The 27,878-nt window shown below is 41.9% G+C and overlaps 1 protein-coding gene across 2 annotated transcripts in view; it reads left to right on the top strand.

The window, feature by feature from the left end:
* Positions 1 to 27,878, top strand: part of SMOC2 (SPARC related modular calcium binding 2) — a 192,383-nt gene that overhangs the window by 137,691 nt on the left and 26,814 nt on the right. For both annotated transcript variants that reach the window (XM_074990234.1, XM_074990235.1), the window contains exons 8-9: positions 3,904 to 4,090; positions 12,615 to 12,697. In XM_074990234.1, the coding sequence (XP_074846335.1) occupies positions 3,904 to 4,090; positions 12,615 to 12,697 (270 nt within the window). The remainder of the gene's footprint in view (positions 1 to 3,903; positions 4,091 to 12,614; positions 12,698 to 27,878) is intronic.

The raw sequence follows: 27,878 nt of genomic DNA, 5'->3' as shown, positions 1-27,878 counted from the left end.
AAAACAGGTATAGCAGAATTGGAAAAGGTGATCAGTGTCAGCAAGGTGCCCACCATTGCCTGTTTGGTTCTCTCTACTTTATAATAGGAAGAGTTTTCAAAATGTAGAAAGAAAATGAAGTGAACATGAGGCTAAGTGATGTGTTTTTCAGGGTTGCACCATGTTTTAATGCAATAAGCATCATGATCAAGATTCTCTGAGGAAGAGTGTTTCAGTTTCAAGACTTGCTAAAAACTTTTTACTATCATGTTAGGTTAATACTTAGACCTAGCAAAGGATGAGCACTGAGAGCCTCCTGCTGTCCCATTCACTTGCCACACACAGTGGCCGTGTCTACACTTAGAGAAATCTTCAAAATAGCCATGCTAATTGCCATTTCAAAGAATACTAATGAAATACATATTCAGTGCCTCATTAGCATGCCACTGGCAGTGGCACTTTGCAATTGCCGCTTTTCGCTACCATGCGGCTTATCCAGAGGGGGGTCCTTCTTGAAAGGACCCCGCCAACTTCGACATCCCCTTATTCCTATTAACAGAGCAAAAACTGGCAATTTTGAAGTGCTGTGGCTGTTGGAATGCTAATGAGGTGCTGAATATACATTTCAGTGCCTCGTTAGTATTCGTCAAAATGGCCATTAGCTCGGCTATTTCAAAGATTTATCTGAGTGTAGACGTAGCCACTGTAGCAGATCACAGACTGCAGCTGACAAGTGCCTGATGGAGGGTGAACATTTTGGGTGCTGGATGAACTCGTTTTTGTTCCCCTCATAAATTCCCAGAGGGTGCAGTCCTGCAGGCTGGATAGGCAGCCGGGGCTCGTCAGAAGCCAGCCAGCAACAGGATGCAATCAAGCACCTGCAACCAGTTAAGGCCTCCAGTCTCCCTATAAAAGGCTGTTCCCATATAGCAGGAGTGGGAAGTGATGTCTGGAGGGAAGGAGGCCGGAGGTTTGTGAGAAAAGCAGAACAGGACTGAACAGAGTGGAACCAAGTGACATCAGCAACAAGGTATGGGGGGAAGATACCAGGGGAAAGTAGTAGTTGAAGAGGGCCAGGAAAATGTTGCAGCCATGGGGCAGGGGTGAAAGCCCTACCAGCTCCCTGCTTCCCTAGGGTCCCTGGGCTGGAGTCCAGTGTGGAGGGAAGGACAGAACTCCCCTGACCCGTTTCCCTAGAGGGCTGCCCAACTGGGGCAAAACCAGAGCCACTTGAGGCTGGTGGAGAGGTGCTACTCCACCTCCAATTAGGACTGGCCTGTGATGAAAATGGCTCAGTAAAGGGAGACCCCTGTCTTCGGGAAGACCCAGGGCAACAAAGGGGCCTCTGTGAGTCTCTGAGGCCCATAAGGAGTTCCTTGGAAGCACAGGACCCCTAAGGAACTGATGATGAGGGATCTGTCACGACACCTTGAAGGGACCTTGACCACTGAACTGAAATCAACAACAAGGCCATGCAAGCCAGCAGCTTTAGGTTTTCACCGTGTTTTAACTAGCTTGCCTGCTAGTTATGGTATCGAGGTGAGAAAAGAACAGAACTTGCTGGCTGCTTTTTCACCATGCAAAACTATACCTAGATGGTGGCTCTGAGTAGCAGGAGGGCAGTGATGGAGTGAGACGAACAGCCTTTTGAGCCTAGGTGCCAACTTTCTCTAGAGTTGTGCCTTTCTGTCTGATGAAGCATTTCATTCACAAAATGGATGACGCTAGATGAGATTAGTTTGAAGCCATAACCCACTGGCAATGGCTCAAAAATCCAGTCAAAGATTTAAGTACAGTTGTCCTGGGTTAAATTAAGTGTGCTGTAGATTCAGAAAAGAGGTGTTTGTCTTAAAACAGTAAGGCAAAAAATTTACTACTAGAGACTGGCTACAGCTCCACTAGCAAGCAGAAGTTAGGCTGGAAGAAAGTTCTAGACAGAAGCCTGTTGTAGTATGCATCCAAAGTATATTGACAGGTGTGTTGTGAACAAGACACAAGAAGTCATTCTTCCACTCTGCGCTGGTTAGGCCTCATTTGGAGTATTGTGTCCAGTTCTGGGCACCACATTTCAACAAAGATGTGGAGAAATTGGAACGGGTCCAGAAACGAGCAACAAGAATGATCAAAGGTCTAGAAAACATGACCTATGAAGAAAGGCTGAAAGAAATGGACTTGTTTAGTTTGGAAAAAAGAAGATTGAGGGAGGACATGATAGTGGTTTTCAGGTATCTAAAAGGGTGTCATAAGGAGGAGGGAGAAAACTTGTTCTTCTTTGCATCTGGGGATAGAGCAAGAAGTAATGGGATTAAACTGCAGCAAGGGAAGTTTAGGTTGGACATTAAGAAAAAGTTCCTAACTGGCAGGGTGGTCAAACACTGGAATAAGTTGGCTAGGGAGGTTGTGGAATCTCCATCTCTGGAGATATTTAAGAATAGGTTAGATAAATGTCTATCAGGGATGGTCTAGACAGTACTTGGTCCTGCCATGAAGGCAGGGGGCTGGACTCGATGGCCTCTCAAGGTCCCTTCCAGTCCAAGCATTCTATGGTTCTATATGGGCCAGGCCCTGCGCTGGCAAAGGGAGGAACCCCATTGCGGGGGCTAGGCCCGGCCATGCTGGCTGAGGGAGGGGCTGGGGCTGGCAGGGTGTGGAAAGGTGCTCCATTGATGGGACTGGACCCTGTGCTGCCTGGGGAATGAGCTGGGGCTGGTACAGGGATGGGGATGATGGGGTGGGCGCTTTGTTGCATGGCAGGGCCAGGCCCCACACTGGTTGGGGGAGGGGCTGGCATGGTGCAGGGGGTGCTCCATCCGGGGGCCGGGGTAGGCCCCATACTGGCCAGGAGAGGGGCTGAGGTTGGCATGGTGCAGGGGTGGGAGGGTGGGAACATGGCAGAGCCTTGCCTGGACAGACAGATGGATGGACACAGCAAAAATAATATATATGATGTATTAGAGTTCAGTGGCCACCTAGAATAGTGGAGAGTTTACTGCATATAATTATTTTTGGGAATTTTAAAGCTCCTGTAGGACTGTTATTGACAATGAGATGTTTTGATTTCTCAAGTCTGAATCTAGTCCAGTTTAATAGCAGTAAAAATTGTTATTGCTTAATGGCTCTGTAATGGAAATTATGAAATAAACAGGTGATGCCAGTTCATTTCCTAGTGGGCAGCCTGTCCACAAGCCAGACCCATCACTGGCCCCCTCGTTTACAGTTCCAACAGAAAGGCCAATGACTGAAAGGACACAAAGACCAAACTACTGTCATATTCCTACAGACCATGATTCCTCCCAAGAACTATTGTTGGTACAGTGTGGGTGGCTTGTACTGTCTCTACTTCTTATGTGGATAAACAGAGGTATTTAGACTCCAGCACTCTCATTAAATCAGTTTTCACCAACAAGAAAGAAAGGAGGAAAAAAAGGATGTGCAACGTATTTTAAGTGTCACTTTTTTGTTCCTTAACTGAAAGCAAAAAGCAGAACATAAAAGAGCAGGAGGAGAACTGAATTCATTTCCATGGAATTTTAAATCGAATCAGATACCTTTCCCATTGATCTCCAGAAAGCAAGTTTTACTCACTTTCACCCTTCCCCTCCCCTGGAAAAAAATGCTAAAAGGTGTCAAAGAAAGCTGCAGGAATTGGGTATCAAGGAGTTGCCCCCAGCAAAGGGAAATCCTAGGGTAGTGTGGAGCTGTCACAGGTGTGATGAAGGGGTGGTGCATGCCAAAGGGGCAAGGCAGAGTGCATAATGTACCCGAAATTTGAGTGCAGTAAATGGAAAGTATTATTGCAAGAAAACTTATCAAACCAAGTCCTTAGAGGTGATAGTATGAAACTAGGGATTTATCCCTCGCTCCATTAATCCAGAGGGCACTTTCCGTACCCTCATAAACACATCTTCTCTGTCTTTCCAATAGCTTCATCATGTGACCAAGAACTTCAGTCAGCATTGGAGGAGGCCAAACAACCCCAAAAAGACAACGTGTTCATTCCCGAGTGCGCACAGGGTGGCCTTTACAAGCCTGTGCAGTGTCATCCTTCCACAGGCTACTGCTGGTGTGTTCTTGTTGACACAGGACGTCCCATCCCTGGTACATCAACTAGGTAAGGCATTCGGCATTGTGGTGATTTTATCTATGCCTGGTTATGGGGCAGAAGCTCTGAGGGCAATGGAAATAAACTGGTATAAATCAGCCAAGGAGCTGGCAGTGTGGATTACAACCTGTTGAAGCATTAGACTAGGTGTCCAGCTGCTGAGTCTGACTGCAGTGTCCTGTGCATCTCCACTCGTCCCTTCCTGTATGTTCTTCTGAATTTATGCTGAGAAACTAGAGGTGAGAGCTGGAAAAGAGCTGACACACAGAAAGCCCCAATTTCCTGCACTATGATGATGGAAGAAGCAGTTGACACTGTCCACAAAAGAAACAAAAACCAACACCAGAAATGTTTCTCCTGCAGTCCCCACAGCCATTTTCATTAGACAAGCTTCAATGGAACAATTGCCTTGAAACCACTAGAGAGATGAAATATCATTTTATGAATAGCTGCTTGGAATTCACTCCTGTGCATTAAGCCGAATACATGGTAAAGCATTTGGAGACACATTGAGCAGATGCATGCAGGGTGAATATCAGATTCCAAAGGAAGTTATTTAGACCGCTTACTGAGGTTTGGCTCCTGTAAGAACACTATAGAAACTCATTTAAAACCAGGGCAATGCAGCCTGATGCAAGCATTGACCTTTTCATGGCTTGGCCAAAACATAACTTTTGACTTACATAACATTTGTGGAGAATAAACTTTAAGCACCCTAAGAGTCCAATGCAGTGCAATCTTCTGTGTTCTTGGAGCACTGATTTATTGACAGAGTATTGAGTTGTTTTGATGTCTGTTTATACTGTAGACTGGACCACGCCTGCACAGTGCAGACTCTGCTTACGTAGGAGGAACCTATGGTCACTGGCAGTCTCCTGTTTCTCATCCCTTGCATGCTACAACACTTAAACTGTCAAACTGAATTACCAAGACTGGCCCTGAAACTAAGATCAGCACTTCTGATGTTCCCACAGAACCTGTAAACATATAGTCTGCTCAGAAACAGCCCTGCTCTTTTCATCTCTTTGTTTAAAAATCATTTGCCTTAATTCACTTGCTGGTGATATTTGGGTTTTATTTACCTTTAGAACCAGGGTAGCTTCCTTTGCCTCAACTCACTCAATCCATTTCAGAGGGCCTTCTTTATTGCTTCCTGGATCTTTCTTCTAATGCTTCATAGGGCAGCACGTATGTTTTATTCCTACTGCTTCCTTTCATGCTGCATTTTTCCTGTGGTCAAACATTTCATACAAATCTCTCCTCTCCCAATCCCTGGCACCTCCTCCAGGGCTCATAGTTCTGGTACAAAAGGGGCTTTTCATATCATTTGAGGCTAGTTCTATTGGCTCTCTGGAAGAAAGGGGAAAAGTGTTTGGAGAACTGACAGTTTGAGAGATGGGGATCCTTTTCCTCCCTGGGACTGTGGGGAGCCATTGATGACACGAGCACTGTGCATGGTGAATAAGAGCTGAACCGGAGACAGCTTTTTTTATTCCAGGATTTTCTTTCTGCATATAGGTAGGGAGAAAAATGAAGATTCTTTCAACCCAGGAGTGCTTTCCTGGGGCGCACAACTAGATGGATAGTAAGGTCTTGTGAAAGATGGTCCATCTGATCTTCCCATCAAACCTTTCCATTCCAAATGGAAACCAGAGGAATGATTATAAGAAGGAAAATAGAAAATCAAGAGGAAGGACTCATACCAAGGACAGCAGGCATGAAAGAAAACTCTTTGAAAATCTGCAGAGTTATGAGTAGAGGATAACAGAGAATACAGAGGAGCTGCAGTTGTTGGCAAAGCAACTTGGTGCTGTTTTCATTTGGGATATGAATACAAGAGTGTGTGAGTGAATACTTAAATGTGTCCCCTCTAAACCACCTAGGCCGTGTGAAGTAACAGACTTCGAAGTTGAGCATCTGCACACACCCTACTTCGAAGTTTAACTTCAAAGTATGGCACTACTCTGTTCCTAGGAATGGAGTAAGGACTTCAAAGTTGGGCTCCTTTACTTCAAAGTTAACTTTGGAGTAAGGTGTGTAGACTCTGTGCTGGTGACTTCAAAGCAGCACCTGACTTCGAAGTTAACTTCAAAGTTAGTTCCTAGTGTCAATACACCCCACTGTACTTTGGAGCCACAATAAATAATAGTCCCTTTAAATCGATCGGTCAACTTGCAAGGATGGAGTAGCCGCACTTTATCGCTCCAACTCCCACTGGTCATTTTGAAGCTAAGGGATGATCATTTGTCAATAAAAGTGTTCCAGAGAAGCAGCAGCATTGTAGAAATAAAACAAAGGTGGTAGAATCAGTGGTTAAAAAGAACATGTAACAGAGTAGTACTTTTTAATGTATAACTTTCAACCTCACAGCATTCAATATAAACCTGTCATGCCATCGTGATGTCACCCAGTTGTCCCCAGCTGTTGTATTTAATATCTGCTTTTGTTGGGTCTCAGTGCAGCTACTTGTATGCATGCTCATCTCAGACATTTGGTGAGATAGTCATAATCTTCTTTTGTCAGTTTTATGCCTTTCAGGATGAAAATCAGACCTTTCATGCTACAATACTTTAACACTGCTTTATAGATTTATGTTATACACCTTGTACTCCATTTGTATTTACCATAAATGTAAGTCAACAGGGCAAAAGTGCAGATAGGAGAGGAGAAAGGGTAGGCATAGAGCACTAATAACTGGCAGAGAGGGAAGCAATGCAGAAGGGGGGTATCAGATTAATGAGGGATCAGGCTGGTTGCCAGATACTACATTAGCATGCACCACTCAAAGATTTTTCTTTCACTCTTTCCCTGGCTGATTGACGAGGTCATCCATCAGATAGCTGAATTCTACCTTTGCCATCAATGCAGCTTCTATTCCTCTTTCAAAAATGTGCCTTTTTTACTCACAGGAGACAAACTCACGTGGGCATGAAATTGCATTGCACCTTCCCAGAGCAAACGGTTTATCTGATGGGCCACTGGACAATTCAATAAACTTTCATCAGAGACTGTGACGATAAATTAAGCACTGAAGGAAAAAAGTGTCTCGGTGTTTCATCCTGTCCTATAATGAAGAGTCAGAATGGTTGAGTGTTGTTTTTGTAGCTAGCAGAGCGGCAGGATGTTGCAAAATGAAATGAATTGTTCATTGATGAAAATCAGATAAATGCATTTTATTTAGGCATTTGAAGAAATGACTGGATATATATGGGCATTGGGAGCATGTGTAGCAACCATATATAATAAAAAAATTTAGAGAGGCAGAGTGAGTATGTACAAGTACTGGCAGGGGAAGTAAAAGAGTTTTTTCAGTCTGATATGAAAAGGCACATTTGTTCATTGTTAAGAATTTAGGCTTTCCCCTGAAGTGTTCAAAGTTCAGAGCCTGCAACTTGGAACTAATGCATGAGAACCTGAAAACATAGTTCCATCTAGTTTCTCTGAGCTGAGAGAAATGTAAACGTTACAAAAAGTGCACAGTAAGAAATGAAAAGCACACTAGATTTTAAAAATTCTTGTGTATGTAGACATACTATTTCAGAATAAGGTTTTTTTTATTCCAGGGTTTTCCTGTAGTATAGATGCATTATTCTGGAATGACTTATTTTGGAAAAACAACTCTGGAATAAGATATTCCAGAATAACTTGGCTGAGCAGACATACCCTGTCCAACTATTAATATGTATAAGTTTTTGCAAGACTGAAGCCTATAAATGTTGAGAGCTTCTAACACGATGAAAGGATTTTAGTAATTCTAGGCAATTTTTAAACCACTAGACTGTAGTCCCATAAATTTAAAAAAGGGTTGTTGGGTTCAATTCAGCAAAACATCACCAGGTTCTTTGACCACAAAATGGCACTGAAAAAAATCTGCTGAGAACATGATAGAAATAAGAATTTTTTGCAGTGTTTCAGCACAGAAGAAACCATTAAAATGTCCACATGTGCTAAATATCACACAAATACTAAAAGGTGCCTCCATGTGACCATGGGGAACAAATGACGTAATCTTGAACACATTCAACTACTACAGTTTTGACTTTTTAAAAGAATGAGGACCTCTGTACTTCCTCCTCCATACCCCAGCTGAAACCAAAAGGTGGAGAGAAACACAGAAATGAAAAGAAACACTGAAGAAAAAGACCTACAGAATACAGGGATGAAACCGAAGGGATGCTGTAGAAATGTAAAGAGGTTCTACAGAAATTAATTCTTGAGCCTGGACTATATTGACGGAACACATACATGTCGAATGGGGGAAGGCTGGGGTGGAGGATTTTATACCAAAAAATTGCCATACAATGCTCAAAAGTTGCTTTAAAGGAGTTAGTTTCTTAGATGTCTTTTATTTTACAAAGAACCAAAAATAGGAGAAAATCATCTGGATGAACAACTAATTTCCTTCTGGCAGGAGGACAGTTAGCAACCCCATAAGTATAAACATTAAAAATTAAGTGCAACCCCCAAACAAACCAATATAACAACCAAAAGAAGGATGGTTAGTGAACACAAATAGAGAAGACAATATTGTTCTGTCCTTCCTTAAGGCTTTAAAAACATTTTTATGAAAAAGAAATTCCAAACAAATTAGGTATGGAAAATATTTTTAAATTTTGTGTTGTTATAAATTTGTTACTTTACAGGAAACTCCTGGAAAATAAAAATAAGTAACATCTGACCTTTCCTTTTCCAATGGGAAGAATGTTGTTTGCATCTTTTGATAACAAATCCTCTTAATACTAGGAACAATGCTGGAGATCTGGATCCTCATATCACGTGCAGCATCACATGAATTCTCTGACTGCAACTCGTGACAAAACAGTCCAAATCTATTCCAATTGTTTCAGCATGAATCACATAACAACTCTACTATTATATGTGATAAGTATTAATATACATACAATCTAAATGCTAGTTAAACACCTTAGTATTTTTGATACACACATAATTTCATATTTAACATTTTAGAAGAAAAACCATGGCTAGCATCACATTTTTTTCACACAACACCTTTTCACATTGCATGGAACACAATTTGAGAAGCCCCATGCTAGAAGTTTTGTGAACTATCCTAGAGAATTGTATATCTGTACATTTTGGCCATCTTTGCAAACTGATACAGATAGTACCCATAACAGCTGTTACTGTACCCCCAGGCAGGTGGTAATAGTTTCCTATGTGCAATGTAATACCATGCATAGCTGGAATATCCTGTCTCATGTACTGTATGTTTGTGAGAAACTTGCTTTTTAAATTGTGGGAGCAGCTTTGGTCCCAGTGGAGCTCACATTGTGACTGTTTGCCGGGTGTCATTTCCCCAGCTTAATCAGTCAATGGTAAAAGCAACCGTTTTTCTTGTCACAGCTCACATTTCTTGGAATGTCATTTGTGAAAGGGGACTAAATCTCACAGTGACTGCTAGCGAATCAGGTCTGACACTGATACATAATCCACAGCCTGCAGCATGATCAAAGCCCTATTTTCTTACATTGTCTGTGAGCTTTCATTTGTTAGAAATCCAATGGCACTTCAGGAGTTAAAGACTGGTAAAAAGGGAAGCAGAAAGACGTCCTGTTTTAGACAGAACTTAGACAAGATTCTTATCAGTATTTGATGCTTAATGAAAGGACAATGGCTTGATGAAGTCACATGATCAAAGCCAAAAAGCAGAAGACCTGGTTCTTCTCTGCTTTGTACACTGGGCAAAGTGGGTGTAAAATTCAACTTTTCTGTTCTAGAAGTGCTTTACACACTAGTTCCATGAGTATAACTGACTACACAAGGTGTGATGCAATGGAAAAATCAGGTTCAGTTTCTTTGAGAGCGAGTGAGAGAGAGAAAAACAGGAAATTATCACCCCAAACCTGTAGAATGCTCAGCAGGCATCTTCTGCCCTGAGGCAACAAACATACTAGTTTTGTTGCAAACTCCATAGTGCAACCAGTCTCTCTTTTAGTTTTAAAAAATACAGCAACAGTGCTAGCTTTCCATATTCAGGTCTTGCGGCAATACCAATAGTACTGCAAGGCCCAAATGTGTGATTATAGAGCCCCAGTATAGGGATTTGCTGTTGAGTGGGGTGGAAATTCTTTTCCAGTCTAATATTTCATCAGTTGGTTGTACCCTGGTTTAGTAGGAGCTTTGTAAAGCGAGGGGCTGAAACTGCGTAGGGAGACTCATAAAATAGACTGTTTTTCACACTACATTGTATGACGATTGTTGCAAGCGCTCATTGAACTGGCCACATTGCGAAACATGGGGTGGATTTGTTAGCGAGATTGCTTACTTGCCATGTTGGTATATGATGCTAACAACTCAGAGAAAGAGCAAAAAGTCCAAAGCAGGAGTGAATCTTTGGTTATTCCAGAGTTTTGGTTTCAGACCCATGAGAAACTGCCCCAGCATGGGATTATGATTTTCGAAAGGATGTGAGCAGGGTGAGAGTGAGGGCTGATAAAATTGGGTGGGCTCAGGATGGGGGATTGGACAATGGTTCCATGCCACTGCTGCATTTCTGATCCCCTGACACTGGGCTGGGCAGGGTCTGAGCTACAGAACTGCTGTAAGCTATATCACCTGCAAGTAGAGGCTGTGGTGACCAAGGATCTGGGCATGTGCTTTGCCCGGAAGCCTCCTGTTGTTAGCATACCCTCCAAGCTGGTGGCTGCAGAGCACAGATCCAGCTATAAATAGTTAAGTACAATGGAGCCATCACATTCATAACTCAAATATCGTTGACATTTGAAATATCAACATAGAATCCTAGGACTGGATGGGACCTTAAGAGATCTTCTAGTCCAGTCCGCTACACTCATAACAGGACCGAGACTGTCTAGACCATCCCTAACAGATGTCCGTCCAACCTGCTCTTAAATCTTCACAGTCTCCCTAGGCAAGTTATTCCAGTGTTAATCACCCTAACAGCTATGAATTTTTTTTCTTAATGTCTAAACCTAAAACACCTTGGCTGCCGTTTAAGTGCGCTGCTTTTTGTCCTACCCTCAGAGATGAAGGACAAATTGTCTCCCTCTTCTTTTAACAATCTTATAGATACTCAAAAACTTATGTCCCTTCTCAGTCATCTTCTTTCCAGACTAAACAAACCCACATTTTTCAATTTTCCCTCATAGGTCATGCTTTGTAGACCTTTAATCACTTTTGTTGCACTTCTGTGGAGTTTCCCAATTTGTCCACATCTTTCCTGAAATATGTCACCCAGAACTGGAGGCAGTATTCCAGTTGAAGCCTAATCAATGCTGAGTAAAGCAGAAGAATTATGTTATGTGCCTTCCTTACAACACTCCTGCCTATATGTACTCTCACAGTGCAGGCAGCGTCTGCTGTAACTGTGCTAAGAGATGGGCAGTAGCAGCAAAGGAGCATCAAAACTCATAACGTTTTGCACCTGAAGGTGGGAATGGAGTTGTAAAATGCAGAATAGATATGCTTAATTATGGAGCATCTTTTACGAGACCACGAGGAAGCAGCACAGTCAGTGGCATTTGATAAAGCTTCTTGCTGAGGCGACTCAGGTAGCACAGGGTTTCTTGCTACTATCTGTGACTGTAAGAGTTGCCATAATTAAATGTCTAAGAAAGAGACAAATATATCAAATGTATCAAGATACACCATGTATCAATCACAGTAAGAGAAGATCAGCTGAGCCCACTCCACTCTCCAGTTCAAATCATCCCAACACATCTCCTCCTCTTCCAGACTTTCCTGTAACTGCTAGTTATTATGGTCAGCCTTTCGCACACAAGCTAATGCTTAGTAACAGAGAGGAAGCCGTGCTAGTCTATACACTATCAAAACAAAAAAGCAGTCAAGTAGCACTTTAAAGACTAACAAAATAATTTATTAGGTGAGCTTTTGTGGGACTGACCCACTTAAATAGGCCTTAAATACTGAGTCTGTTCTGGTCTGGCTATGGTCTGAAGAAGTGGGTCTGTCCCACGAAAGCTCACCTAATAAACCATTTTGCTAGTCTTTAAAGTGCTACTTGACTGCTTTTTTGTTTTGATAAGCTAATGCTTGTTCCAGTCACAACATAGTGATACACAATTTTAGTATTGTTAAGTTTACCCAGCACAGTACCAGGTACAGGGTGGTGCTAAAATTGTTTTTGTGGAACATCACAACCTGAATGGCGTTCCAGCTGCCAAACTTGTTATATAGTTTAGAGCATCCTACAACAGTGTTCTGGCAGATGGGAGGAAAGTGGTTTCCTTTTTTGTATTTAGGTTTCCTAAGGTTTCTTCGCTGTCTACTTCCTCAGTTTCCCTATTTGAATAATGGGCTCACAAATATTTTCCTGGTGTTGTGAAGGTAAATTAATTATATTTGCAAAGAGACACTATACATCATTTCATTTCTGTCTATATCTTTGTATCACTGTAATGAACAAAAATCACACACTTTCTGTTCTGAGAGAATGAGGCATAATTTCAGTGTAACCACAGTGCGTGAAAGACAAATACATCTAAATTAAATGAGGTTCAGCCTGTTTTTCTTCTCTTTGCTTTTCCTGTAGGTATGAACAACCTAAGTGTGATAACAGTGCCAGAGCTCATCCAACTAAAACAAAGGATTTGTACAAGGGACGCCAGCTTCAAGGTCAGTGTTACAGATTAATTTTTCAGCATGTTTCATTGCCATTTAACTGTTGTAATAAGTAGGAGGAGTTCCTTACCCTTGGCCTAAATAAGTAGGTAATTTTAGCGCGTTGCCACATTGGTCTATCATTGAAACTAAAGAGTGAAGTTTGAACATAGATAGTGGTTGATAAGGGTACAGCCATATTGTAATATGCAATAGATTTGCTTTGCCAGGCCCTGATTTTGCTGACAGTAACTTCAATAAAATTTTCCCCACCTATTCAGGACGAGGCCTTTATTAAAGTGGTGTAATGATAGATCTGGAAAATGGGGTTTGTGATATCAGCTGATGTAAAAGGAAATTGTGGGCCACTGAAATATAGAAGAATAGAAACAAGCAAGTAATTTGGGATTTATTTTTGTGTGTGTGCGCGCTTTGGGAAACTTGTCTGTTCTCCACCAGAGAAATGTCTAATAATTACACTGACCTAAGAATGCCATTCAGCACTGAAGTACAATTTCACTGAAGTATGCACGAAAACTGTCTGTTCAGGAAACAAATTTAAATACAAAGAATAATTAAAAAAGAAATACAAGCAACAAATGAAACCTCTATGTGGTTAAGCTATATATGTACAGGTTGGAACTCTCTAATCCAGAAGTCTCTGATCTGGCAACATCCGTGGTCTGGCAAGACCTTGGATGTTGCTGGACCAGAGACACCCAGCAGCATGGGGTGGGGGGAGGGGTTCATTCAGGATTCTGGTAACAGGAGGGCTGACGGCTGGGACTCCAGCAAGGAGACAGGAGGGGAGTTGGGCTGGCAGTTGGGAACCTGGTGGCAGGGAGCCTGGCCTAGTGACTGGGAGGGGAAACTGGCAAAGGACTGGTGGGGGAAACTGGCAAAGGAAGTTGGCTGGCAAGATGGGAGCCTGGCATCCAGGTGGCCCTCCCGGGAGAGCCCAGAGGCCACCAGCAGAGGGACCAGCATTGATCTCCACTGGTCTGGCAAACTTCCCAGTTCAAATCCAGTCAGGACCCGAGGATATTGGACCAGGGAGGTCCAACCTGCAAGTGCATGTTTTTGTTTTTTGGAAGAAAGCATAACGTGAGCTCATTTAAAACATGGATGGCATCACTCTCTGGTACAAAGCCATGGTGATGGAATGAAATTTGAGCCTGAAGTATGAATTTCATGACTCCTTACAAAACATCCCTATAGTCATTCATTATGCAAATGGGATTGTAGTGTTCAGGAGTTAAGATGGGAGCATCTAAGTGCCATATAGACTAAGCGCTGAAATTCAGCACAAGGTCCTCAAATAGAGCTTAAATGGGTCTCACCTGGTGAAGAAGCCTTGGTCTGACCTGCTTCACAGTGGTGAATTTCACCTATAGCATTAAATTTATCCTGGGTGTAATTCCAGTGAAATTCAATAGTTACACCTGGACTTATTTTGACCTATAATTCACTATCCTGCCCCTTGAAGCCTATAAGAGACAGGCCATTGACTTCAGTGGTGATTTGATCCTAATTAGTCCAGTGTTTTCATGACTCTTGCCCTTCTCTAGTTGTAGCTATAAAACTTGAATAGTTAGTTCATCTTTGCATACTGTGTCTGTGTACAGAGTGTATTTCTGGATAGCTAAGCTAAAGATACGGATTTTATATTTAGGTCTGAGTATGGTGGCCCTTAGTCATTCTGATCTCTATCAAAAATCTTTGAAGAAACTTTTGCAGGGGTGGGAGAAGAATAAAACCAGCTTTCACGCTTCTCTTCTTCACCCAAACCAGCAGTGTTTTTATGCAGTACAAAATGAAGATTTGGCTAAAGACAGGACCTTCCTGCAGTGAGAGCATTTAAGAGAGCTTCCCATTCTGCAAGGTCCTACTTGGAGCTCCTCCTATTTTATTTTGGTTTTGTAGGCATTGGGCTTTTAATTCTTTCCTTCCACCCTCCGGTACTTTGCATTCTATCAGCTTTAACTCCAGAAACCACTGCTACAATGTGACCTCATAACTGCTATGAATTCAACATAACACAGATTCAGCTGCCTAATTTATCCTTAAATAACTTTTGACTTCCAAGAGAAGACTTTTAATCTAAGACAAGTAGTGCTGGTGAAGTCAGTACAACCACTCACGCTGTAGAGCTAGCAAGATTTTTAACAGCTGCACTGCTGTCTATTATCTCTCTACTTCTCCTAGGAACAGTTGGCTGTATCACCAGAGGGAATAAATCATGATAGTTCCATTGATGCTCGTGGAGCTATGCTGATTCATGACAGCTGAGGATCTGGGTCTATATATTTTGTCAAATATGTCTAGCAATAATTCAAAAGAAGTTGGTCCCTTGCAAATATTAATCACTCTTCACAGGATTATTAGAGTGTGGTAAAATTTCAAGGAGAAGGCGTGGAATCTCAATCTAACTGAACTTAGCAGCAAAACTCCCACTGACTTCAACTGGACGAAGATATTACTCAACACCGTAATTGTTGTGTTAGAAAAGCCCACACTTCTAGATGCTTGTGCAACACTTATTTGAATGACTGAAACATCCTGTCTCTAGACAATTGGTCTGGAAATGAGATGAGACTATTTCCTCTCACTAGAGTTCTGGAACTTGTTTTATTTCCAGACTATTTTTCTTATGAGATTTCTGTTTTGAATGCCCTAATTTTGGCCAGGATCAGAAAGATGCATGAAATGAACCCCAAATACATCATTCTAATTTGCAGGGACTTCTCACTGAGAAGCATTAAAACATACTATGTAGCCGGCTCTCCTGGGCCGTGTCTACACGTGCCCCAAACTACTTCGAAATGGCCATGCAAATGGCCATTTCGAAGTTTACTAATGAAGCGCTGAAATGCATATTCAGCGCTTCATTAGCATGCGGGCGGCAGCCGTGCTTTGAAATTGATGCTCCTTGCTGCCGCGTGGCGCGTCCAGACGGGGCTCCTTTTCAAAAGGACGCCGCCTACTTCAAAGTCCCCTTATTCCCATGAGCTCATGGGAATATGCATTTCAGCGCTTCATTAGTAAACTTCGAAACGGCCATTTGCATGGCCATTTCGAAGTTTGGGGCACGTGTAGACGTAGCCCTGCTGTCCTTTGTTTGCCTTCCCCTCAAACTCTTATAGTTTTCTGGATTGCCGACCCTTTTATATTCACTTTGTTCTGTGTAGCACAGGACAGCACCCAGGTCAGTATTTTACTTTCCCTGAGGAATGTGTTTGTTCTTTTTGGAAGACCCTTAAGTGCTGAATATATTTAGTCTACTTTAAGGACTCAGTGTTTCAAACACAGATCATTCAGCGCTCCAAGTAAATGCATTGAGAGCTGTTAAATGGGTACAAAATGAAGCTGAGCCAAGGCCATACGGTATTGAGATGGAAGGAGCAGAAGCACCTTTGATAATCTATTACAACATAAGAGGCACTGTTTTGTCCAGTACCTCTGTGAAAGTCTGACTCTTTGAGGGCAATACAGCAAAGTTAGACAAACTGTGGAAATGTTAAACAATCTGTTTTTGTCATTGTACCACTTGTGGATTGTAAATACAGAGAATTTCAAGATTTTATCCAAACTTATGCATAGGTTGATAAACACTCAGAAGGAAACACTTGTAATATGTTTTGTTTTTTCATATCAGTAGAGCACAGAATTAGTGGATTTTTTTAAACTAACCATTCCATTCAAATCAGAAGTTTTGTGATGTCCAGTTGTTTGCTGACTTCCCAGCAGATGCACTGCTCCAAAACAGGGATTGTCTCAGACTGACTAGGCATGCAACAGAATCAGGCCAATGGTATTTGGAACCAGGGTTTAAGTGCAAACTTTCCTAAAACTCATCTTTACAACACATTGAGCTAGTGCCAGATCACTGCAAGTAGCTGGCTGTTAAGTGCCTAATTCTCTTATTCTTTCACTTGCTGAGAAGTTACACAATTTACACGCTTCCGCTGAACACAATGAAATAATTCTTAGAAGCGGTACTCATTGAGAGTAGTGACAGTAGAACATGGTGGCTCTTTGTGAATAGTAGAGAAACTCTGTAACCCTATGTACAATTTTATAAGATGTTTACTCCAGGAATGTTCTGCCTCTCCGTAACTTGTACTGATAGCATAGGACTGTATGGCTCACTGAGTCCAGTCCCCTGCTATCACAGGCAACTCCACTGTAAATTCCCATTCATAAACTTATCAAACTGTTTTTGAACTAAACAGGCTGTTTGCCTGCCCCTGTTCCTGATGAAAGTCTCTTTCAGAATTTCACTCCTTTGATAAGCAGAAACCTTCTTCTGATCTCCTGCCTAAATACACTCATGGTCATTTTATGTCTATTTGTTCTTGTGACAACATTGTCCTTTAGGTCAGCAAGCATTTCTCTCTCCATGATGTTTGCCATCACTTACCCAAAGCCTCTAGGTACCTATGCTCTGCAACATGTTAACATTTCAGAGTCTAGAAATGAAAGAAAAGAGCAAATATGATAACCTATATAGATGTGTTAATTTGCTAACTCGTTCAGGATGTTTTCTCTGGGCGATCGTATGAAAGAGTGCATGGAAGACCCATTTCTAGAATGTTTGTCACAATAAACAATAAAAACAGAGAGAAAATAAAAAAGCAGTCCAGTAGTACCTTAAAGACTAACAAAATAATTTATTAGGTGATGAGCATTCGTGGGACAGGCCCACTTCTTCAGATGGTAGCCATACCAGAACAGACTGAATATTTAAGGCAGAGAATCAAAAATAGTAATCGAGGTTGACAAATCAGAAAAACTGTTATCAAGGTAAGCAAATCAGAGAGCAGAGGGGCAGCCTATACCACAGGAATACCAATCCTGGAACTTTTCTGTGCAACAAGGCCCGTTGCCAACTTTGTCCAGAGATTCATTCTGGAGATACCATCACTGGACCTAACCAGGTTATTCACAGAATCACAGGCACATTCTCATGTTCCTCAACTAACATCTATATGCTGTCATGGGCCAACAATGCTCACATGCACTGTATATTGGAAAGACTTCAAAGTCTCTCAGACAAAGAATTAATGGGCATAAAACAGACATAAAAACACTCCTGATTCACAAACATGTCAGCCAGCACTTTAATGGAGTGGGCCATTCTGTTAATGACCTGAAAGTCTGTATTTTACTGAAAAGGAATTTTCACAGCCGTTTGGAAAGAGGCTGCTGAACTCTCTTTTATATTCAAATTCGACACATTACCACATGTTTTGAACCAGGATGACAATTTTCTCATTCATTATAGGGGCTCTTTTACATACTTTCTTTATCTAATCCTTGACTCCCTCCACTCTTCCTGCCCCTCTGCTCTTTGATTTGCTCACCTTGTTAATACTTTTTCTGATTTGTCAACCTTGATTACTATTTTTGGTTCTCTGTGCCTTAAATATTGAGTCTGTTCTGGTGTAGCTATGATCTGAAGAAGTGGGCCTGTCCCATGAAAGCTCATCACCTAATAAATTATTTTGTTAGTCTTTAAAGTGCTACTGGACTGCTTTTTTGTTTTCATAATAAACAATAACGTTTATAAAGGCATTTCAGGGATACCATGTTTATCCTTTATTGGAACTGGGGGCATGATTTGAGCAGTAATGCAAAGATACCCAAAGAAATTTAGTGGTGGACTCCACTGTCAAATATTCTGGGCTTTCAAACTTAGCAGATATGTGCCATTACAGCTGAGTGTTGTTTTGGGACAGGAGATTTCGATGTGCTCATTGCCAAAAAGTAAGTGGAAGGACCCTTTTGATTTTTATTAACTTTGCACAGAACTCGGACTATAGTTTTACCTATCTACCAGTCTCAACATGAAGTCAAGTTTTGTCTCACATGTATATACACACACTCTCGGTGTCTTCATATGAACTTACATAGAATATAAGAGCTGCGTCTACACGTGCACGCTACTTCGAAGTAGCGGCACTAACTTCAAAATAGCGCCCGTCGCGGCTACACGCGTCGGGCGCTATTTCGAAGTTAACTTCGACGTTAGGCGGCGAGACGTCGAAGTCGCTAACCCCATGAGGGGATAGGAATAGCGCCCTACTTCGACGTTCAACGTCGAAGTAGGGACCGTGTAGACGATCCGCGTCCTGCAATGTCAAAATTGTGGGGTCCTCCATGGCAGCCATCAGCTGGGGGGTTGAGAGACGTTGTCTCTCCAGCCCGTGCGGGGCTCTATGGTCACCGTGTGCAGCAGCCCTTAGCCCAGTGCTTCTGGCTGCTGCTGCTGCAGCGGGGTATTCATGCTGCATGCACAGGGTCTGCAACTCGTTGTCGGCTCTGTGTATCTTGTGCTGTTTAGTGCAAGTGTGTCTGGGAGGGGCCCTTTAAGGGAGCGGCTGGCTGTTGAGTCCGCCCTGTGACCCTGTCTGCAGCTGTGCCTGGCACCCTTATTTCGATGTGTGCTATAGTGGCGTGTAGACGTTCCCTCGCTGCGCCTATTTCGATGTGGTGCTGCGCAACGTCGATGTTGAACATCGACGTTGCCAGCCCTGGAGGACGTGTAGACGTTATTCATCGAAATAGCCTATTTCGATGTCGCCACATCGAAATAGGCGACTTCGATGTAGGCTTCACGTGTAGACGTAGCCAAGATGTGCACAATCCTTGTATTGGTTCCCTGTATACAACTTCATGTCATCCTACGTGAACACATGCTGACTTGAAATACAATAAACAATGGCGTGGAAGAGGCATTGGAGCATAGCTATCTGGAAAATTTCCATCAACACTTTCTTTTGCCACAAAATTGGGTCTGACTTTTTTTTTCTCTTCAGAAAAAGCCTCATGGGTGCTGGTGAGAGGGAGAGCAGGATTACATTTGTAGCTGAATTTATCTTGTGAAGGAAAAATGGTGGAGCACATGAACTAAAAAATATAATTAGCCTGGATATTCACTTAACTCTCGTTGTCTATGGTTTTGTGTCTTAAAATAATTCCGCTACAGGTTGAAGCTCTGTAATCCAGAACTCTCTCATCTGGCAAACAATGTAATCTGGCAAGATTTTAGTTACCTAGATGACTGCTTATCATGGGTGTGGCAAAGTTTGCTGTGGTCCCATGAAGTTTGTTTCCAGCCACCAGCCCTGGTTCTCAGTATTCTGTGCTGTTATTTAGCTGTAATTTACCCCTAAATGTCCTCTAAGAGTCCAGTAAGCAGTGGAAGTGTTGGTAACGTGCTAAAAAATATTGATCTTCCATTGTCCAGAAAATTCTCTCATCCAGCACTGGTCACGCCGCAAAGGTGTCCGATGAGAGAGGTTCAACTGGTAGAGGTTCAACCTGTAGCGTTGTTTGCCTTTAACTTTGGTTTGTTCCATTTTCCATTTTCTTTAGTACTGTTTTTAAAGTTCCTATAGTCAGACTTCCTCTCATAGTAGGGGCTAATATTGGGGGAAATTTAGTTTGAAAATCACCCTAAGAGTAATACAATCTACTGGCTTGAGTTCATGTGCAGATGCAGTAAATCCATGTGCTAAAAATTATCCCGAAGGCGCCTTTCTGGTTTGTGCTTTAGCATTTTAATCTAATTCTTCATTTCCAAATATTTCCTTAGGCCCAGATGATGATCTAAGTTACAGCTGCAGAAATGAAGAGTGGCTCACCAATTTCATTTAAATTATTCTGAATTATTGGTTTAAATCAAATCAAATCAGCATTTCACATGTAATAGTTTTACTTTTCCTGGCTATACCGTGGATCTCCCAAAATACCAGCTCCAGCTTCCTGCTAAATTGTTAGCTTCTAATTAGATATCAGGTTAGTTTGAAGAAAGGATCCTATGAGACACCTCAGAAAAGATCAACATTTGTCGATTGGTAAAATTAGATTAACTGCACCTGAAAGATTTAGTGCTTAATATGAGGAGTTTTTGAAAAGTCACAGCAGAAGCACAATCTGAGCTAGTAAAATGTCTTGGATTTCCAAAAGTTCTCTATTAAACTGAATTCTGAATTCACAGTTTGAAAGTGAAATATGGTCAAGAGAACAGTATGTTCTGATGAGGGCGATATTTAATTAAACATACAACTCTTGGCACATCATTTTTCATTGGCTTTACTGTAGTAATGTGGTGCTTCAAGTCCTGGCCCTGAACAGCATGTATCATGCTGAACAAAACTCATGATTTGAGTTTTGTAGGAATGCTGTACAGGATAACTTTTTTGGTTTTTGGCAATTCATTTTCATGCCATATTTTCACAGGGATAAGTTAGTTTTGACTTCCTCTCCCTGTAGAATGGTGCCAGCACTGAATGTCAGTAAGTCTTCAGACACATTCTTAAGTGTTTTCATCCCTAATACTTTGCTAATTTTTAAAGGAATTAATTAATTGTGTGAACATCTCTGAACATAAGAATATACACCCATGAGCCTCTGATTGTCAAAGCAATTGTTCAATTGGTACATTTCTTTTGCCACTGAATTGTAAATTTTAAAGGATTACACATTATATTTTTATGCCATTACTAACTTTTTACTAGTTGAGCTAACAGCTAAAATATCCTTTATTACTAAGCCTTGAGCTCTGAGAGGCCCAATCTAGGTGGTCTCTGGCAAAACAGCCAGTGAAATTTATGAGCATTTTGCCTGAGATCTATGCTGATCTTTTTAGCAAGAAAAGAGCTGAAAACTTGCATAATTGGTAAATGCTGTTTGAAGCCAGTCTATTTATTTAAAAATTGAATCCTTAGCTACAGAATGTTTTGGTACAAAGTGACTGCTCTATCATTCACACACATTAAAAATGGGTACAAATCCCACAAACGACAAGCTTGGAATAGAACACTGAAGACAACAGAGACAAGATGTGTATGAAATATAGGGTTTGGTTGCACAAGCAAACAGCGGTTGGGGAAATTCTAAATGCAGCAGAATTATTGTTCCATTGCAATGGACGAGGAGGACACAGAGTCTGCACAAAGCATCCACATTTCTGGAGGAGTGCTCTGAGCATTGCTCAGCAAGACTCAGTACACCCTAATATAAATGGTTATTTAGGGAGGGGAAGTAGTAGGCCTGAGGCTGGTAGATTGGCTGGCCACATCTCCCTACAGAAGGGGAGTGCAGCTACCATAACTCCTGCATTCTGAGTCTGCAATAATAGCTCCAGAGCAGCTGAAGCTGGGCAAAGGATTCTGTCCTCATCAGCCTGTCATCGTTCATCTTGGCATTGTGGTGGGAAGAAGGGGTGGCTGTAATCTAATTAGCTAATTATTATGTTCTTGATCATCCTGTGGACCACTCAAGGAGGAGTATATGAAGGAGAACAGCAAATAACCAAACAAGCTAAAACAAATCATTACTCTTAAAAAAATCTAATACCTGTATTGCAGGGTTTTTTCTGTTGGAACACAGCAGAACTGAGTTCTGGCACCTTTTTTCCCCCAGCTGGGGTTCCTACAGTTGGCGCTGTCAGCCAGGGCTCCACGCCTCAGCCAGCTCCCAGCTGTGAGGCTGCGGGTTTGCTCCCCACCCTCCAGCCAGGGATCCCATGGCTGAGGCTGCTGGCCAGGGCTCTGTGCCCCAGTACCCTACCCAGCCATCAGGGATCCTGGAGCAGAAGCTTCTGGCAGCACTTGAATTTTGCCACTTTTTCCTTTTTCTCGGGAAAAAAAAAAACACTGCTGTATTGTAAGAGCAATACAGCACAATAAGGTTTAAGATGTGCACGAAGCCAACGCCCGCAGTTATTTTTCAAGAATCTGTAATTCTCATTCAGTACTTTTGCTTCCTGAATGTCCCGTCCTGTCCTGATTCTCTTAGCCAACTCTGGCCTGTCCAGATCACTAGTGATTTATCTCAGCCACAACGAACATTCATTTCTTATTTCAGCAAAAGAATCACCAAAACCCTGATTCCAGACAAGTTTCATGCTTCCAGTTCAGTGACAGTTTGCTGAATAATCCAAAATGAAATTTACAGGAAAAGCAATTCAGTGAGCAGTAAAGCCACATTGGGAGGCACAGCAGTGCCAACGCTAGCAAAAGAGAAAAAGTGCCTAATTAAAATGTGATATTACTGGTATGGCCACAGCACTTCCTGCACTGCTAAATTCATAACTTTTTAAAATGTTATGTATATTTTAAAGGGGTAAATTGGGAGCAATAAATTCTGACTGCATTGGCTTTTCAGCAGATTTTTAAAAACATTATTCATATGGAGTGAGGCAGAAGTTTATAAACTCTGTCCTCATACCATCCCTTAAGAGCTGGACATACTGCTGAATACTGCAGTCTTCCCAAGCATGTGCTGTTCTATCCCATAGTTCATATGTCTCAGGTCTGGAATACAACAAATGTAGTTGCAGGAAAGCGACCTCACAAACAGCTGAGTGCTAAAACAGGAAACCTTCAATCATCTATTTGTCCTTAGAATGGGAGAGTCTCTCTCTGAAGTTTGGTACACAGCAAATCTGCAGCAGTGTTCCTTCTCCTTTGATGAAATCAGTTTCTGGTTGTTTTTTTTTAGCACAATAGCCAAATTATAGTTAACAGAGTGAGCATTATTGCTGGAAAATAAAGGGCCAAACGGACATCAGTGAAGCTCCACTTAAGTAAATGAAACTATGCTGATTTATAGGTGTCAAAGATGTGGCCCTAGGGAGCAATCCTGGCTCCGCTGAAGTCAATTGGAATTTTGCTGTTGAGTTAAATGAGGTCAGGATTTTACCCCTAATATTTTTTGACTAGGGAGAGGAGTTAATAGCTCTGGACTTCCGTGCTAAAGGTCTTGCAATTAACTCATATATCACAATGCTTTTTTTCCCCTTGGTGAGAAGCACAAGCTAAATCAAATGCAGCTTCTTTTGCAATAAAATCAAAGTATAACTGCTAAAACAAACAAACACAGTCCACCACACACCTTTCAAAACAAAAGAACAAAGATATATTTGGGTGGATGTAATTAATTAAAGCCAGAAACTATGCAACAATGCAGATTTCTTGTTATTAACCTGTACACTTCTAAAATTCTGTCCTGCTGGAAAGGAGGAGGAGGATTGTCCATGTTTAGAGCTGATGAAAAATGTGTCCAATATTTTGTGAGTTTTTGGGAGGAGGAGCGTAGTTGAAATGTTGAAACATCACATGCACCTCTGCTAATTTGTGATTCACATTCTGCAGCTGCCTACTTGAATGCAATATTATAAGCTTGGGTAATCTGATTTAATGGCTGCATCTGAATGAGCTCTACCAACAACAGCCATAAAACCAGTAATTTTTCCAAATATAGGCAATGTATAGATAAGCATTATAATGGCATGCCATGACAGTCAACAATGGGCTGTAAACAGCCATCCCCGCAAGCTGGACCACATTTTACACCACCAGCACTCAAAAGGGCCTGAATTTGCCCATCAAACAGATTAAAAAAAAAGACATTCAAGAAAAAGAGAAGGAAAGAAAGACCCATGCCCCCGGAAAAAGGTGCAAAAGAAGCTTTCTGCCTGTGCAGCTGAATGATCGTTAGAGGCAGAGATCATCATAACCAATTTCACTCTACTCCACAAGAAATGAGAGAGAGCGCCTAATGGTGCTCTTGCAAGTGGTATCAGCCAACCATGGTGGAAGGTGGATTGAAGCCAATGCTTCTCTTCTTGCAGAAGCCCGCTGATGAAAAGTGAACAGCTAATTCTCCAAAGGTTTTGATTTTTTTTTAAGTAGAGAAATAGTTCCAGTAAGCCTAAAGAGGACATTAATGTTTACTGGAAAATAGACTAATATAATTATGCCTCCTTGATTTTTTAACTACAACAAAAATGCCTATGTGTGGATGCGGGCGGGGGGCAGTATAAAAGGGAATAATGGCCCCAAATACCACTGAGTTTAAGGAAACCTTAGATTTCACTCACCCCAAACCAGCATTTCTTGGAACCCACTTGGCACTGTTTATTAATGACAAATACTGAGCCTGTAGAAGTACTGTGGACTTTTTTAAAGATTCCCATTGGCCAGCATTCTGCAGCCTAAAAACATGTAGCACTTACCCCTCTCTGGAGACAAAGCAGCTTCAGAATCTAGGACACTGACCCTTTTACTTGTAGAGTACATTAGTCATCATTTGCTTACAGTACAGGGAGAAAAAAGAAATGAAATCATACCCCTCTTTCTACAGGGAATCTAACAAATAAGGAATCTAAGGGAGAGAGTAAAGAGAGGTGTGTGAAAAAAAAAAAAAAACATGGCTGAGCAGAGAACACCTGCAATTTTGGGAAGAATCAGCCTGTCTCTTTTCTGTCTGTGATTAGCCAACAGCAGTGTGACTTTCGTGTTGTTTGAGTGTCTCATGCACAGTTGCTAGTTAGTAAGGCAATTTTAAATAAGCTTTTGGCAAAGATTCAAATGAAAATCAAATATCAATTAATCAAATTCAGCTATAGAATTGTACAAAATATGGAGTAAATTCTGCTACTATTTACATTGCCCTGAATTGAGAATAATTTCATTTTAGTCAGCAGAGTTGCTCAGAATTTACTCTGGTGTAAATGAAAACACAAGTTGGCCCAGTACATCCAGCAGTGGAGAACCCTTATAGTCGCGACATCTGTATCAGTTAGCCATGAAATACTCACAGAAGGCCAGGAATAAGTGGGATGCTTTTATCCCCCTCTAACAGCACATTTTGTGCAGAATCTGAAGTGTACAAAACAAACAATGCCTCAGAAAAAGGCTGGGTTTTTTTGGTGTTGCAGTGGTGGAGTTTGGAATATTAACACTGAATTTTCCCAGATTTAAATATAGTGGGCCAGATTCTTTCTGCGAGTTCTGCCAGCTTGCTATAGCAGAAATCAGCTTACTGGCACCTAAGAGGGAGACAGTCTACCTGCAGTAAGATTATAGTGATACAAGCCATCCACAACTCCTGCTCCAGTGGGGGGCTTACAGCCAGCCAGCACTTGCTCAAAATATGGCTGAGGCCAGCCTGGGGAATAAGCAAGGCTAGTCTGGCCGAGATACTCATTGATTTATTTACATCTTCATGGGATCCTCAAGCGAAAAGGCTCCTGTGGAGCTTCAGGTGGGAATTTAAGATGTTTCCCCACCAACGAAAGTGCAGGAATATCATCTGTAGGGCCAGCTTTCCTGTAGCTTCCACTGGGTATACACTGGAGATAGTGTTTATCCTCCATAAAGTATACCTTGTTTGGTAGAGACTGATCAATAAATGCACACACGCAGCCTTTTTTTTTTTCTGGTGGAACACCACGGAACGGTGTCCTGCCACCTTTTTTGCTGGTGCCGCCATTTTAAAAACATGGCAGGTGCCACAGCTCAGGGGATGCAGTTCAGACACTGGCGGTGCCATTTTAAAAAGCAGGCTGGATGGTACTGTCTGAACTGCCTATGGCTCTTTAAGAGCCATCTGTGGCTCATTACGCTGCCACCTCTGGCTTATTCCCCCTGCGCTCCCTTCCTGCCTTCCCGCAGTGATGGAACTCAATGTAAATGATTGAACCAGTTACACTGAGTTCCATTATTAGTGCAGCAAGCCAGGGAGAGACTGTCCATGCTACACATGGGAGTAGGGAGAGCCACACGGAGGAGGCAGCAGCAGCAACGAATGCATCACTCGGTTCAGCTGCTCTTGTGAGGTAGGCTGGGGAGTCAGGGGGAGGGAGTGGGATTTAAGCCAGGGGTAGGGGGGAAGTGGGGATTAAGATGGGGGTGGCGGAGCAGTTTAAGCTGGGTGGGGGTGGCGGAGTGGTTTAAACCAGGGGGCCGGGGGGAGTGAGTGGGGTTTAAGCTGGAAGCCTGGGGGCGACAGCGTGGTTCAAGCTGGGGGATGCAGGGAGTGAGTGCGTTTTAAGCCGGTGGGGTAGCAGAACCTGTTGTGTGGGGGAGGTTTGTTGGAGCCTGGGTTTGGCAAACTTCATGGCAGTACTGTGCTTTTGAGTCTGCCTTTGAAACACGGAATCAGTTTCTTTGTTTTTTTTTTTATTAAGTAGAGACTTCTGTTATTCTGTTTATTTTCTGTAATTTTTCTGTAGAATGCCCATGTGCCTTTGTACATCCAAAATAAATTTCTAAATAGAGTGGTTACATCAAATTGAAGTTGATTTTGTCAAACTCATAAGTGGTTTCCAAAGTAAGACCATATTTGAATGAGGGTAGAAAAAATATATTTAGACCTTGTGGACAGAATGTGAAGTAATACACCAAATAATAGGTTTAACTGTTACTGTAGACTTCTTGTAGGTAGTATGTAAACAAGTTGATGATGGAGATGGGCAGAATTCCAGTCAGTGAACCTATCTCCTTTTGGAAGATCTTGCATTATGTAAAATTGTTGCTGTGGGCTTCCATTCCACTGTTTTAATCTGTCAACATGGTGTAAAACTTCCTCCATTTAAAAGTCACAAAGGGAAATTGGGTATCAACTCCCATTTACTTTCAGTGGAATAGGGTCCTTAGCTCCCAGTTGTCCCTTTGCCATTATCTCATTTTGTTCTGACATTTGGCATATCCAGAATGATATTGGTTTGGTACCATCTGTATAAAACATAGCCCCTGTGCTCCATTTACTATACAACACAAAATTAAAAGCTCATTAAGTTAAAAGAAAATAATGAAGATTTCAAAGTCAAGTATTCTCCAATTAGGTAATGCCAGATGTAAAGTTGCCTGTGCTCCCTTAATTCAGCCCCTTGTGGGTATGCCCTATGGTTCAGTCTTTAATTACATGACCACATATTTTTCCACTGATGATACTGTTTTGAGAAAAATACGTTAAAATCCAAGCAATATAGAGCACACATGAACTAGAATTTTAAATGGGAAGACAACTCAACTGAGCACCTCAGGGAGGAGGGGCCATGCACCACTGAAGACTGGTCATTTCTTTTTGGAACTTTGTAAGTCAATGAACCAGACCCCAGGCAAGGCTGTGATTGAAACAGAGAAATGGAGTGGAGTTTAAAGAGTCCTGAAGAAAGGGAAAACAGAACATGACACTGCAGAGGCACCCCAGGCCAGCAGTGGTTGTTTGGGTGGTGGCCAGTATGGTATGGGAAAAGGCAGTCTTATTTCCATCTAGCGATCAATTTGCATGGGGATATATATACTTATTATCAAATTTTATACTCTAAGGACAGTGCTTATTACAGAAAGTGAATGCTACTTTCCAGCAGGGGTGCCGGAAAAACATGTGCAGTTGGCGT

Source organism: Carettochelys insculpta, chromosome 3 (genome assembly GCF_033958435.1).
Source record: "Carettochelys insculpta isolate YL-2023 chromosome 3, ASM3395843v1, whole genome shotgun sequence".
NCBI classification, from domain to species: Eukaryota; Metazoa; Chordata; order Testudines; family Carettochelyidae; genus Carettochelys; species Carettochelys insculpta.
Note: the sequence above shows the minus strand (reverse complement) of the source record. Positions and strands in the feature narration are given on the sequence as shown.